This window comes from Gorilla gorilla, chromosome 7 (assembly GCF_029281585.2).
Source record: "Gorilla gorilla gorilla isolate KB3781 chromosome 7, NHGRI_mGorGor1-v2.1_pri, whole genome shotgun sequence".
Lineage (NCBI taxonomy): Eukaryota > Metazoa > Chordata > Mammalia > Primates > Hominidae > Gorilla > Gorilla gorilla.
This window is the reverse complement of record NC_073231.2, coordinates 58839776-58854850: the sequence shown is the minus strand read 5'-3', so window position 1 is coordinate 58854850 and position 15075 is coordinate 58839776. Positions and strand designations below refer to the sequence as shown.

Genomic DNA, 15075 nt, shown 5'->3' with positions numbered 1-15075 from the left:
TTCCCCTTCCTCCTTTGCACTATTATCATACAAATTACATCTTTCTATGCTATAAGTCCACAAACAATATATATTACATTTATTGCTTTATGCATTGGTTTTGGAATAAGATAGAAGAAAAAACTAAGAAAAACACATATATTATCCCTTTTATGTTTACCCACTATCTTTAGTGATGCTCTTTTTTTTTTCTTCGTGTGGATTTGTATTACCATCTGGTATCTTTTTATGTCAATCTAAAGAACTGCCTTTAATATCTATTGTAGAGCAAGAAATATTGGCTAGCATTAACTTCTCCCAGTTTTTATATATCTGGAAATGTCTTAATTTTGCTAGATGTAGAATTCTTGGTTGGCAGTCTTTTCCTTTCAGTATTTGAATGTCATTCATTGCCTTCTCTCCTCTATGGTTTCTGATGACAAGTTGGCTGTTCATCTTAAAAGGAAGGTTCCTTTTGTGCAATAAGTCCTCTTTCTCTGTGTGCTTTCAAGAATCTCATTTTATTTGATTGTCAATTTGAGATTAGAATTTGAAAAAATAAAATGAAAGTGAAAATAAATTTTAAATCTGGCAATTTGACTGTGATGTGTCTAGATATGTTTCTGAGTTTATCCTCCTTATAATTCATTGAGCTTCTCAGATGTGTAGATTAATGCTTTTTATCTAATCTGGAGGATTTCTGGCCATTGTTTTTTCAAACAGTCCTTCTGCCACCTCTCTTTCTTCTCCTGAGGATTCCATTACGCATATGCTGGTACACTTGATCATGCTCCATAGGTTGTTTTCTTCATTCTCTTTTTCTTCTGTTCCTCAGCATGGATAATCTTAAAGAATCTATTTCCAAATTTGTTGATTATTTCTTTTACCAGCTTAAATCTGGTGTTGAGCCCCTCTAGTGAGTTTTTTAACTTAAGATATTGTACTTTATGACTCCAGATTATCCGTTTAGTTCTTTTTTATAATTTCTGTCTCTTCATTGGAATTCTCTATTTGGGGAGACGTCATTGTAATAATTTCTTTTAAGTCTTTAGACATAGTTTTCTTTAGTTATTAAAACATACTGATGATAGCTGACTTGAAGCCTTTGTTTAGTAAGTTCAGCATCAGGGCCCCTCACAGGCAGTTTCTATTGACTGCATGCTTTTCTGTGCATGTATATACTTTCCTATTTCTTTGTGTGTCATATAATTTTTGTTGAAACTGGACAGTTTTTAGATAATATAATGTGGCAATTCTGGAAATCAGTTCGGTCCCTCTCATAAAATTTGTTGTTGTTCATTTTTGTTATCATTGTCGCTATTTGTTTGTTTACTGACTTTCTGGATTAATTTTGTGAAATCTCTATTGCCTGTAGCCTTACCTGTAGTTGCTCTGGGCACTTGTAATGTTAAAAAAAAATACCTGCCAATAATTGTTTTGACTAATAGCCTGGGAATAGAGCTTTTCTTGCAAGTGAGGACAAATAACAACAATGTCCTGAGAATGCAGCTTTCCAGGTAGAAAGAGAGAGGTTTAAAATGGTGACAATGCTCTGGGTATGGAAATTTGTGAGGTACTAAAAATGTGATGTGGCCCCACTAGTGCTTGGAAAGCTATGGTTTTCACTGCTCCAGTGTTTTGAGATTGCCAGTTTTCAAGGCTACCCTGGAACTGGGGAAGAATGGTTGGGAGCAGTTAAAATTACCACCCCACAGACCCTGCTATTCTTATTCAGGTTCAGCAGTTTTTCCTTCAATAAATATTCCTCTAATTGTTGTATGTCTTTGCTAATGTACAGAGTTCTAAAGAAGTTGATTTTAACAATTTTTCTCAGTGCTTTTGTGGAGGGGTAGAATTATGAAGACATTCCCTCTGCCATTCTGATGTTCTGCCTCATTACACAATGTTTTATAAGCAATTAAATGCTTGAGGTTTCATCAGGAACTGAGAACATTCTAAATATCCTTCTCTCTTAAGCAGTAACAATTTCAAGAAAATGAATACCTTTGTCCCTTGCTCCTAAAATAGCAGGTAGAGATAATTTTCTTTCTCTCTAGGCCTTCCTCTCCTGGTGCAGTGCAGTAAGGGAGAATTTTCCTCACATTCAGGAAAAACCAAGGATACCAACTGTTGCAACTTCTTATATGTAAGAAATGCTCAGTAGTAACATTTTTAAATCCCTGGGGCTTCTAACATATTTATGAAAAAACTAGAGAAAAGAAAGTTTATAGAAGGTCATACGATGAACCTAATTTTTGAGAACCCATCATGTATTAGAGACACGGTCCCTGTCATCTTAGAAGACACAATCTCAGAGAACTAACAGACTTTAGAATATAGTGTGCTATTTAAAAAGAAAGTATAAAGGGCTTTCGGCTTTATGCAAAGGACTGATATTCCTAGAAGAAGTGACAATTTCTCTAACATCTGAAGGATAAAAAGGAATTGGCTGTGAAGGATATAGGAGAGAAGGAAAACAGAAAGAGGTAAAGAAAGAGTCCTCCAGGAAAGAGGGCTACCATATGGGAAGGTCTGTTGGAAGAATTTTGGCTGGAATGAGGATGGTAAAGGGCAGTGGTAAGAGATAAAGGCAGACTAAAGCTGAATCACTGACTGCTGTGGTCTGAACGTTTGTGTCCCCCAAATTCATATGTTGAAATCTAACCAGTAATGTGATGGTGTTAGGAAGAGGGGCCTTTGGGAGGTGATTTAGGCGAGTAAAATTATTGTCTTTATAAAAAAAGCCTCAGAGAGCTGCCTTCTCTTTTCCATCATGTGAAGACACAACAAGAAAGCACCATCTACAAACCAGGAAGCAGGCCTTCATCAGACACTGAATCTGCTAACGCCTTAGTCTTGGACTTCCTCAAAGTAAATTTCTATTGTTTATAAGCCACCGAGTTTATGGCATTTTGTTACAGCAGCTTAAATGGACTACTAAGACACTGACCAAAACTGGAAAGCTGGAAAAGGATATTAACCAAGGGTTACATGGTGAGTTAATGTTCACACCGAATGTTAATGTTTTAATAGAGCTGAACATAGAATAGAAAGAGTGAGAAGTCCATTTGGGGAACATAGCTTTGGTAGAATTTTCACAGCTGTTAAACCACAGTGGAGAAGATTTCTTAGAAAATGAATGGCAAGAAAAAGAGAAAAGAAAGCAAAGAACAATGTTTGGGTCCATGTCAGCCCATAGTAGACTGCCTTCACACAATCAATCATGCTTCTTTCTTCTTAACAAAAGCCTGACTTTGAGCTTCCTCCAGATAAACTATTTATTTGATTTAGAGGAAACTAATCCTTTTCTGGCTGTAGGGGTTGATCTGTTGGTTTGAGAATAATCTCATATCCCCCTGCCGGTAATTCATCTAGAGTGGAAATCTGACTTAAATTGGCTCAATAAGACTGAAAGGAAAGATTACTGGTCCTTAGATGATAGAGAGGTACACCCTCTCTCCTCCTGGAAGCTGGCTGCCTCAGACTGTTGCCAGCCATCTGGTGTTTCAGACTCCCTTGTAACTGTGAGTGCCCATGAGACATGGTTCCCACCAATAGAAGAGGGTCTGCCAGGAGGTTTCCAGAAGGCCATTTACGGCTGGGGTGGTAGCTCAGCAATGTCACTCTCTCCCCTTCTCTTCCAGTGGCTGCTGGCAGCCATCCTGCAGTCAGCCAGCACAAGGACAAAGCTGACCAAGGAGGAAGTGCAGAGCCAAGAACATCTTCCCTTGATTATACCGCCCCGAAGTCTGCCCTACTGCTAGGCTTCCAGCTATGTCAATCAATAACATTTCTTGTTGTTTAAGCCAGGTTTGAATTGCATTTCCGTGTTTTGAATTTGAAAGGATCCCAAAAGGTACAGTAGAGAAATGAACTCACAAAGAGACCATGAATAAAAGATAGTAAAGCAGAATCAGAAGAGTTCGATGGGATCCAATCTGAGGGAGGGTGAAATTTGACAAAAACAAAACAAAACAAAACAAAAAAACCTGACAGTGCTAAATGTAGCCGACCTATCAAGGAAGATGTTGTTCTTGTGCTATTTCTAATCTGGATATGGAACTTTAAAAAATCAATCTGTATTAATTGTCACCATGCCATGGTTCCCTGAGCTATAAAATATTCAAAGGCTAACCAATGGCAGCCTATTTTACAATTGGATTATGAAGATTATAAAGTATGCTTTTATAATGACATACAGAATAAACACAGTCAAGTAAGACATAATCTAAGTACATGAAAACCTCTTTTCCCCAAGTAGACCAAATTAATCAATGAAGTCTTGTAAGTCTTATAGATACAGTTTATTTTAGATGTTACTTAAAAGAAAAATTATGAAAAATTTCAACATATACCTAAAGGAAGAAAGAACAGTATGACAAACCTCCACATATCCATCAGCCAGATTCTAACATTATCAATATTTTGTCACTCTTGCTCTTCATCCCTGCTTCTTGCACATGTAAAATCAATTGTTTGAACATCAGAATATATTTTCTTATATAAACCATGTACAAATAGCAATTAGAGTCTGAGGTCAAAACCCTGAAGCCATCTAACCTGTAAGATACATGAAGTTTTTACATTTTGAGTAGAAAACAACATGATTGAAACTATGAGTTAATTAACTGTCAGTCTCATTTTATGACTGTCTAAGAAGAGGGGGCTTACCAAAGCAAAAGTAAACTTCTGACCAGTCCCTACCAAAGTCACCAAGTAGAGAGCATTAAAGTTCAGGTTTAACCTACTAATATAAAACCTTCCAATTATTTTTATAGCTATTTAGAATCACTTAGTTTCTCCAAATGCTACAACATTTTCTGCCACAGCATTTTCTAACAATATTTATAACTGCATTTTCTCTCCATAGTTGCAGGGCCAGTGGTTCTCAAAGTGTGTTCCAAGGACATCTGAGAGTTCTCTAGACCCTTTTAGGGGCTCTGCAAGATCAAAACTACTTTCTTAATAATACAAAGATATTATGTGCTCTTTTCATTCTTTTCTGGGCACACAGTAGAGTTTTCCAGAAGCTACATGAGGTAGGACATCACAGCTCTAACAGGTACATGTGTGAAGCACATGTGAGGATTCTCCTGTTGTCTATTAATCCAGACTCTAAAAAGATTTGTAAAAATACAAAACAATTCCAATCTTCTCACTACATTTTCTGTTTTGAAAATATAATTTTTTAAAAAAGTTATTTATACTGACATGTTATGAGGTTATTATTTTAAATAATTCATAAATATATATACAATTTTCTTTCACTTTTCATGTCTAATGATTATATTGGTAGATGTAAACCACATTCCTTGGGGTAGTCAATAATTTTTAAGAGTATAAGAGGGTCCTAAGGCCAAAAAGGTTAAGAACTCCTAAGTTCCGCACGCATTCCCTTTATCATCTAAATGAAACTTTTGGTTAATGAGATGACAATTCTTTTTCCATTATATTTTGCAAATGTCACTAGAAATAAAATCTGTCTCTTCCCTGACATTCCTTTTTATGATAAACATTTTCTGATTTTGAGTAGGAAATAGACAAAGATCTGGTGAGGATGATGTCTAAGTTATACTTACCTTTACTAACTCTGTGTAGCCCGTTTCTTTTGGGGTCCACCAAGGCTGTGCTTTCAGTCCATTCACATTGTAGAGTGAGCGTTGCCAGACAGACGCAAAGTGTCCTCTCTTGTGCCCAAGCTCATACCACTTATATGCCTGAAGGAACAGAAAGAATGTGCTCCAAACTGTTCCTTCAACAGAGCATTTTTATTAATTTTAAAATTGAAAACATTAAAAATAAGGTATTACTTTGACACATTTAAATAAAGAGCTTGCTGCTGGGTACCCAAGTCTGTTGAAATCTGGTGAAAATATTGTTATTTCACTTGGTTTCTGATTATGACTTATTTGTATAATGAACATGTACACTTTCTTTTCCCCTTTAGGCTGCAGTCTCTCTGGATAGTGGATTCATGCCCTACACATTTTGGTCTCCCTCGAGTGTCCAGCAGGGAGTCGAGCACTTATTTTTTGAATGCATAAATAAGACACCAAAGGGCCTTTTCTATTTTATATTTCCATTAGAAAAAGATTATGATTTTAATAATTTCTTCAAAGATATTTGCATTTACTGAATCAGAATGCTAAAATAAAAGCAGCTTCTTTTCACATGTACTTTCCATGTCCACATTTAAGAAGGTCACCCCAAGGCGTCAGAGTGCAAACCCTCCATTAAATTAAGTAGACAGAAGGGAAAAATTATTCTGAGTGGGCAATAAATACAGTGATGGCCCATTTTAGATTTTTAAAGAAGGAATTTTTGTTCATAATATATATATTTTTTCTGCCATAAGGGATAACATGTGTGGCTTTAGGCTAGCTGCAACATGATACTACTTGCCTCCAAGACTAGCCTTTTCAGGGACAGCTGGCTACGGAGTATGACGCTCTTTATGGCTCCTTTAAATGATGCCCTCACCATATGCTCTCCAAGGAGCCCTGCCCAGTTCCTGCACCATGCATGTTCCATTGTCTTTTGAATGGAAGGCTTTCCAATGGTACACTTAATATTATCCCCTCCACTACTGCAAACCTGATCTAATGATTACGTTTACAGAGATAATTCAAATGTATTTTTGATAAATAAAAATAAGTATTTCATAGTAACTTGAATATCTTCTTTGTAAATCACCAGATACACTTTAGATGTAAAAAATGTTAACTTTTCAAATTTTCCCTCATTAGGAGACTGAAGGGGAATAGCAATACCACCTCATATTTTCAGTAACACTTTACATTGACTGCTTTCTTTGAATGTGTTATCTCATTTGATTTTTCCAATAACCCCAAATATCTCCATTTTACAAACGTTGAAACTAAGGTTTATAAAGGCTAAATCTTCTGAACTAGCATTTGGGGCTCCTGGCAACTTATTCTACTCTCCTCCTATTTATATCATTTAGCAAACACTATGAAAAATGATTTTCTTATTTAGTTATCTTTTTTATTAATATCTGAAATTAAGAATGCATATACAAATCATTCTTAAATGTTTTCCTTACAATACATGTAAGTTGTAGCCAGAATTCCTTTAAAAACTAGAAAGTTAAAATGGCTAATTGTTATCTAATTTTTTAAAAAAATAGCATATATCTTTGAAATTAATTTGAGTATTGTGGTTATTTTTGTCCAAGTAAAATTTAGGATTTTACTTCCTATGCTTTTCAGGACAAAAGTGAACAATAATACTAAGGACAACAGATTGTTTTTTCAAAAATCTGACAGTCCATTTTTGAGTCATCACAATTCATTTTAAGGATTAAGTGTATTGCTAGAATAGTGAGAAAAGAAGTTATTGTAGAAAAATAAAAACAGCAAACATTATAGCTGTAGTTCAGGAGTTGGAAGTCTTAGATTTTAGTCCTGGCCTTTAATTAGCCCTCAACATGCTAGATGTCTGGGCAAGTTACAATAGCATGTTTAAACTATAAGATCTTTTCTGACACTCAAAGTAAGTAATCCTGCATCAAGTAGGACTGTTAAGTTTTCACTCTCCTGTCATTTAAATTTTAGGAGAAACAAAATTGTGAAAGTGATATATCAGAAATTTTTAAAAATCACCTTTAATCATATGTGACACAGGGGACCCAATGAATTCAGCTAGATTGCTTTTTAAAAAAAACATCTAAACTACTTTACAATAAAAAATTGCTATAAAATCAAAGATCAAGTTAGAATCCCCTGAAAATTTCTCTACTATTTCCTGTCTAATCAGCAATTTTCCTGTCTAATCAGCAATTAGGAATATTAAAATAGACAGTAGGAGGCCCTGGGACACAGGGGCAGTAAGAGCCCCTGGGCCACATTTAAGAAGTTAAATGTATTTTATATCAATGTTGTCTCTACTTTCTCCCAATCGTTGCTGTGTATGGTTTTTATGCACATGTACATACACACACACACACACACACACACACACACACACACAAGAGAAAGAGAGAGAGAGAGAGAGACAGAGACAGAAAGTATGTCAGATGACTGGATCCCAGAAAAGCCCAGGCCACATCTGTGGAATGGGCTGTCATAAGTGGCCCCAGCTGGGGTATGTTCTGCCTGGAGCCCACTGTCCAGTGAGGCCTGAGAGACACACTTCTGGTGAGAAGAGCTGGCTGCAACTTGCCTAAGGATTGTAAATGCTATCGCGTGCAAACAGAACGTTATGTTATTTTGCATGGTAGGCTTTTTGAGCATAGGGTGGCTTGAAATAAACTGAGACCAAGTAAGAAACAACATCCAGGTTCTTACAGCTATCATTGAGGATGCAGTTGACAAAGACAGGAGTTAGCACTGACTGAGCAAGAGGGAGGTTGAGGGGGATGCCAAAAACGTGAGAAAGCCAGATCTCCACAGCTGGCCCTGACTAGACTGGAGTAAGGAGGAGAGGGAGGAGCTCAAGCTCACTCAAATCTTGATCCTGGGAAGATGGGAATATCATTGAACGAGAGAAGGAACCTAGGAGGAAAAACGGTTTAGAGAAAGACAAGTAAGTTGTCTCTGTGCCATCGTGTGGGACACTGAGCTGGCAGTAGACATGAGAATGGGGACTTGGAGAAGGAGACTAAATCTAGCTAGAACATGGATTTGGAAGTTATGGGAATACCGAGAACTGCTATCTGAATTGCTGCAGACCCTGATGGTTTGTCGCCCGTCTTCCTGCCCATACTAAATGGACCACTTAGAAAAATTTTCCTCACAACCCATTTTCTTGTCAGTCTCTGCAGCACAGAGGCTGTGGCTTTGCTTTTTGCAGATCCATCCTCTTTCAGAGTTGGAGCAGTGCTCTAGGCATAAAAACGTGAAAGGTGTTTCCTTCCTGATATGCAAACTCAGAGCACGACAGCCAAGTCAGACTCAACACCTAATACTGGGAATATACTAACATGGAGTTTCTACAGGTTTGTTTCTGTTCTCCTGTAAGAACGAATCCTTCTGAACTTTTTAAATTCAAGAACTGTGCTGTTCTTTGCATATTCATGATAATTAAGTTGGTAGAACAGTCCCATACGTTCAAATCCCAAGCCCTTAACAAGTGTATAGTAATGAACTTTTTGCCCTTGAAGTAACGACTGTTTTCATCTAAGATGTGACATAAATCATAGGCTTCTTTCACCTGTCTTTGCCCTGGACTCTGAAATGTTCAAAGATAAATTAATTAGTGATGATTACATTTACAGTAGTCAGACATGAACATTTATCCAGTGTTAGATGTTGTAGCAAAATCTTTCTTATCACTCTCATTCAAAGGAGTTCTGAGTGATTACATCTAAAAGAAAAATGCGATGCAAAAAGGATTACTAATCAGCAATTTCTTCTCCCATCTTTCTCTTTAATTCTAATATCTCATTCCATTTCAGTTGACTGGTAGGTTAGAGGGGGAAACGTATAGATAAATAGACATGTATAAATCAAAAAGTGTCAATTATCTGAACTTCCAGTACCTCCAGATTGGTTCATGTTCCTAGCAGACAATTATGTTATCACAAACCCCTTCACTTCTCTGAACCCTCAATTCCCCAGATGATTCCATGTTCTTATTAATTTTAGAAACCTGAAGCTGTGTTATCCTTAGATGTCACTTTATTACATACATGGAATGCAATGGTTACAAAGATTCAGTGTCTCACTTTACCCTTTTATCCACTGACTCTAAGGAGAGGCCAGCTCTCACCCCTGCAATGAAGCAGGACAGGAAAGGAGGGCTTTGCCATCCAGCAGGGCTGCATAAATCATAAATCATGGTAGACTGTGACAGAGTTTTGAAATTTATAGTATGCGATGTCATGATTAATGAGACAATGTTATGGTTATAGAAGCAGACACTGTACTCCGAAAAAGATAGCCATTACAAAGGAAACATGGAACTTGTTTAGCTACTACATTTTTTGTGTCAATCCCTATCATTACTATCACCACAATGTTCGTCTTAAACTTGGTATTAAATATTTCAGAGGATAAGTTACACAACTAACCATTAGGATCTGTGTGATTAGGAATCAGCTGATAAAGACTTCATTCTAAAAAGAACTACTTTTAAAAGTCCAAAATAAAACAAAAATGAATCTAGTCAAACTGTTAAAATATTTCTAAAAATTTAAATTATTTCAGTGACATCTCTTCATTTCAAAATTTAAAAAATACTTTTCCAAGGCAATTTCTATCTCTCTGTACACACACAGACACACACACACAGATACACACAGACAAAAACATACACAGATATGTACCAACTTAGAGACTGCTTTTGTGATTACTTAGCTGATTTCTTGAAAGAAACTATAAAAGCCAAATCCCAAAAATTCTTTAAAGGGTTAAGCTGGAGTTGTTGGGTTGTTCCAAACATAGTTTAAGTAACTAAATAGTTTATATCACTGCTTTCGAAAGTTCACACTCAAAATATTTTTTGAATTCTAACTTTCCTAGAAATAATTATTCTCCCAACTCCATCCTCTGTTAGAGAGAATCAGAAATTCACACACCCATTACCTCTTTGTTCCCAACTCTCTGCATGGCATCCCCCAGGTGGAAATAAAATCTCCCATCATCAGTGCCAGGATCTCCGGATTCTATTCCTTCCTGTAGAAAGGACAGTGTTAGTATGGGTAAAATAATTAAATACCAGATTCCATTAATTGATTTACGTAGCTTTTCTTATGGCACATCGTATGAAAACCTAAAAACCAGAAAAATACATCTCCATATTAAACTTTGGGAATGAGGTTACTGGTCAACATTTGCAATGCCAAAACAAAAGGAGGTCATAAAGCTAAATTTAACAATGCATTCATCATTAATTCACAGTGGAATGGCCCACAAAATTAGTATGATACTTTGTGTACCTTCTGTGTGGGAGCAATCATATTTCAATATTTCGAAGAATTTCTCTGGCTGGATAGCTCTTACATTTATTTTGCTCTCCAAATCTGACCATATGTCATCTAGAGGCTTTTTATTCCTAAACCAAAATGTTTAACTGCTCATGTTTGAAGTGATGGCAGTCCAACTGCGAGTATTATTTCTTTCCATTCAAAACAAATGTGTCCTTACCTTTTAATGATTTTTTTTTTTTTTTTTTTTTTTACAAAACATACAGGAGAATTAAAGCCAATTTGAATCTTTAAAAATGTAATTTTTATTAAACAAATCCCTATTCTAAAACATTTACCTAATTCCCTGATTTCTCACACAAGGACTGAAATTGAGATTGATGAACCCCATTCCCCTCCCCACAAAGAGAAAAGAGAAAATATTAAAGCAACAGAATGCGTTTAGAAAAGCAGAAGGACAAAAGTTAAAAATATGTAAATGTCAAGGACTTCTTTCTAAAAATCTGCATCCTTGAGGCCTCTTCACAAGAAGCCTATTATCTTTCACTAGGAAGAAACTGTATTTACATAATGTTGGAAATGAGCAAGCTGCACGACAGAATGGGAAAGGCATCATCACTCAGGACAGGAAGGGAGCTGCGGCGAGGGCTTCTAATTGACCAACACTCAAGTGTCCTTGCTTGATAACTGACCAGGCCAGCTCTTGCTTTCCCTATCTCTGAAGCAGGCAGAGTACCAGTAAGCCATCCTATGTCAAAGGAAATGTAAGGAGACACTTTAAATCACAGAAACCCACATGCCCACAGGGCTCTGGCAGGAAATGTGAAGTGCTTGACAGGGGTCCAGGGACAGCCCCATCCCAAGGGGGGAACACCGCTTGTCTGTGTGCAGGGAAGTGAGCCAGATATGACGTTTCAAGAGAAACTAGAAGTCTGCATAATTATACAAAAATGCTCAGATTCTCAAATAAGGCAAGCAATTAAAATGGTTTTTAATAGAACCATGCCAGCCAAATAAAACATGCAAGCTATTTGCAATCAGTGGGTTACTATTTGGGATCTCTGATTTAAGTCATGCGAAAGAAAGAGATCATAAAAGTGGAATATATTGATACTTAAAAAAAAGCCTACAGCTATCTAATCAGCTATGTCCAATATGGTAGCTGCTAGCCACACATTACTGCTAAATTAAAATAAAATGAAAAATTCACTTCCTCAGTCCCAGTGGCCACATTTCAGGTGCTCAATGGCCACATGTGGCCAGTGGCCATCATATTGGAGAACACAGATAAAAAACATTTCTATCACAGTAGAAAATTCTTTTTTTTTAGAGACAGGGTCTTGCTCTGTTTTTTTTTGTTTTGTTTTGTTTTTGTTTTTAATATTATATACATTTTTTAGAGACAGGGTCTCAGTCTGTCACTCACGCTGGAGGGCAGTAATGCATTGACAGCTCAATGCAGCCTCGACCTCCTGGGCCTGAGTAGCTGGGACCACAGGCATGTGCCACCACATCGGGTTGATTTTTAGAATTTTCTGTAGAGATGGGATCTCACTAGGTTGCCTAGGCTGGTCTCAAACTCTTATCCTCAAGTGATTCTCCCACCTTGGTCTCCAAAAGTGTTGGGCTTACAGGTGGGAGCCACTGCACCTGGCCCACAGCAGAAAATTCTACTGGGCAGCCCTGGTCTACACCACCTGTGATTCTGCTGAATTGATGAGGATTTAATTAGATATGAGAAAAAAGGCATATTTTAATTTGAATATTGTGAGCAATGACCTTTTCAGCCAGTATTTGTTACCTCACTTTGTGTGGGTAGTTAAGAGTACTATTCTGAGTACAGTAAATATATAATTAACTTGTAAAAGGAACATATAATGCATTGTCTATATTTAATACATATGTGTATATATATATTTTATTTATTTATTTATTTATTTTTTTGAGACACAGTTTCACTCTGTTGCCCAGGCTGGTGTGCAACTTCTCCAGGGTTCTCCTGGGTTCTCCAGACTTCTCCAACATCTCCTGGGTTCAAGTGATTCTCATGCTTCAGCCTCCCGAGTAGCTGGGATTACAGGTGCACACCACCACACCAGGCTCATTTTTGTATTTTTAGTAGAGACAGGGATTCACCATGTTGGCCAGGCTGGTCTCGAACTCCTGACCTCAGGTGACCACCCACCTTGGCCACCCAAAGTGCCGGGATTACAGGCATGAGCCACCACACCCGGCCTATTGTCTTTATTTAAAAATATTTAAAGTATCACTAATTTTGTCTGCCTTTGCCATTTATTTAAAAACTAATAACAACTTCAGTTTTATAAATTTTTAAATAAAATATTTTCCAAATCATCTCTGCTCAAGTGGTTGGTATTCTGACATCTGACACTTTTGGTTACAGTGGAGGCCCACGCTGCTTATGAATGTCATGGTCTGAGGGTGGACATCCTGAGGATGAAAATACTCAGCAGTGCATGCAATCAATCTACAAGGAATAAGCAAGTGTGTCCCAATAACTCGAAGGACTCGAAAGATGAAAGGAGAGGAGAAGCAGTGAGCATTACCTTTAAATATGGGATGCTCTCAGCAATTTTGTTCTGTGCCTTCAGGATGAAGCCATAATGGACTTTAGCAAAGCCATCATTAGGTGTCACACTCAGCACCTAAACTCAAAGAAAACACAGAACATAACTCAAAGAAAACATAGGTGATTGCTTAGAAAATTCTACAAATGACTGTCAAAACCAGTTTTAATTAGCTTTGTTGTACTTGGATTGGATTATGATGTTACAGCTGAAAACACCATAGTACTCTGTCTCATGGCAATATCATTAAGCTTAAATGGCTCAATTTCCTCTCAACTCAATATGCTTTGCACATTTACACAATGGTTCTTCAAGAATGAAGAAATGAATGAAAAGGCAATAACCATTAAAGCATCACTTTAACAATGCAAATCAGCAAAATATCTCTCAATTGATATGACTTCAATATTTTTTAGTGATCAAGGGAAAATGGCTTTAAATTTGCTATACTTGAAGACAATTCTGAATGGTTATTAGACATCACTTCATATACAAGCTTTATACATTGCCTTAATTAAGAGAAAATTTAGATTTGCATTTGTAATACATCACAATCCATTCATTCAACAGAAAACTTCTTGAGTGCCCAGACCATTTTAAGCCCTGAAGATAAAGTGGTGAGCAAATCCAATATTCTGTGATAAAACCCAGGTAAATATTTCATATAAATCACATCATTGTTTATTATTATATGCATTAATTATGATTTAAAGATAAATTATGCAAAGTGCCTCTAAATTAAATATTAATAGTGAGAAACCAGAACAACAACATTCAACTTGAAAAGCTACTTAGACAAACTAATTTATGGAACAAAAGAGAAGGATGGAGAAGGTTAGAGTTGGTGCATGTAGGGAAAGATGCATCTCCCATCTCTTCTCTCCATCCTTGAGCCTGAGTAGAAAAAGGGAAGTCACAGCCACAGTAGGACTACAATGGGGTTACACAGAAGGATCAAGTGTACACGCAGGGGACACCAGGCCCTTGGGGGGCCCACACAACACACACTGCAGATGCTGTAGCATTTTCAGTGTGCATCTTGTCCTGCACCTCATCGATTAGCAAATCTAGCCAACACTACCTTCAAAATAGATTCAGAAACTACCATGTGTCACTTCCTTCACCACTGCTACCCTGACCCAAGAGAGGTATCTCATCATCTCTCTATATCTTCTTACAGGAGCCTCCTCACTGCAGATCCTCTGCATGCCTGGCTCTGCCCCTGTGCAGTCCACTCTCCGCTTGCTAAATCCTAGGTCAGATCTCAACCCTCCTCTGCTGCATTGCACTCAGAGTGAGTGCAAGATAGGGTTCCTGGAACCACCCCCAAGGTCTCCCTTGGCTGGGCCTCTCCATTGCTCTGGCCTCCTCTCCTGCCCCTGCCCCTCCCAGCCAAGCCTCTGAGGCATGTTGGACTTCTTGCTGCTCCACAGCAAGCCAAAGATACCCCCGCCTCAGGGTCTTTGCATTCACAGTACCCCTCTGGCTCAGACTCTTCCGCCAGACATCCCCACAGCAAGCTCCCTTACCTCCGTGAAGCCTACCCCTGACCATCACCCGCATTACTAAAACAGAACCCCCTCCATCCCTAGTCACTCTCCAACTTCTTTACCTTGACTCACT

At 37.6% G+C, this 15075-nt stretch overlaps 1 protein-coding gene across 38 annotated transcripts in view; it reads right to left on the bottom strand.

The window, feature by feature from the left end:
* Positions 1-15075, bottom strand: part of ASPH (aspartate beta-hydroxylase) — a 223649-nt gene that overhangs the window by 41358 nt on the left and 167216 nt on the right. For all 38 annotated transcript variants that reach the window (XM_004047076.5, XM_055349301.2, XM_063709258.1 and 35 more), the window contains 3 exons: positions 13432-13530; positions 10524-10613; positions 5559-5696 (listed from right to left, as the gene is read on the bottom strand). In XM_004047076.5, coding sequence (XP_004047124.5) covers positions 5559-5696; positions 10524-10613; positions 13432-13530 — 327 coding nt within the window. The remainder of the gene's footprint in view (positions 1-5558; positions 5697-10523; positions 10614-13431; positions 13531-15075) is intronic.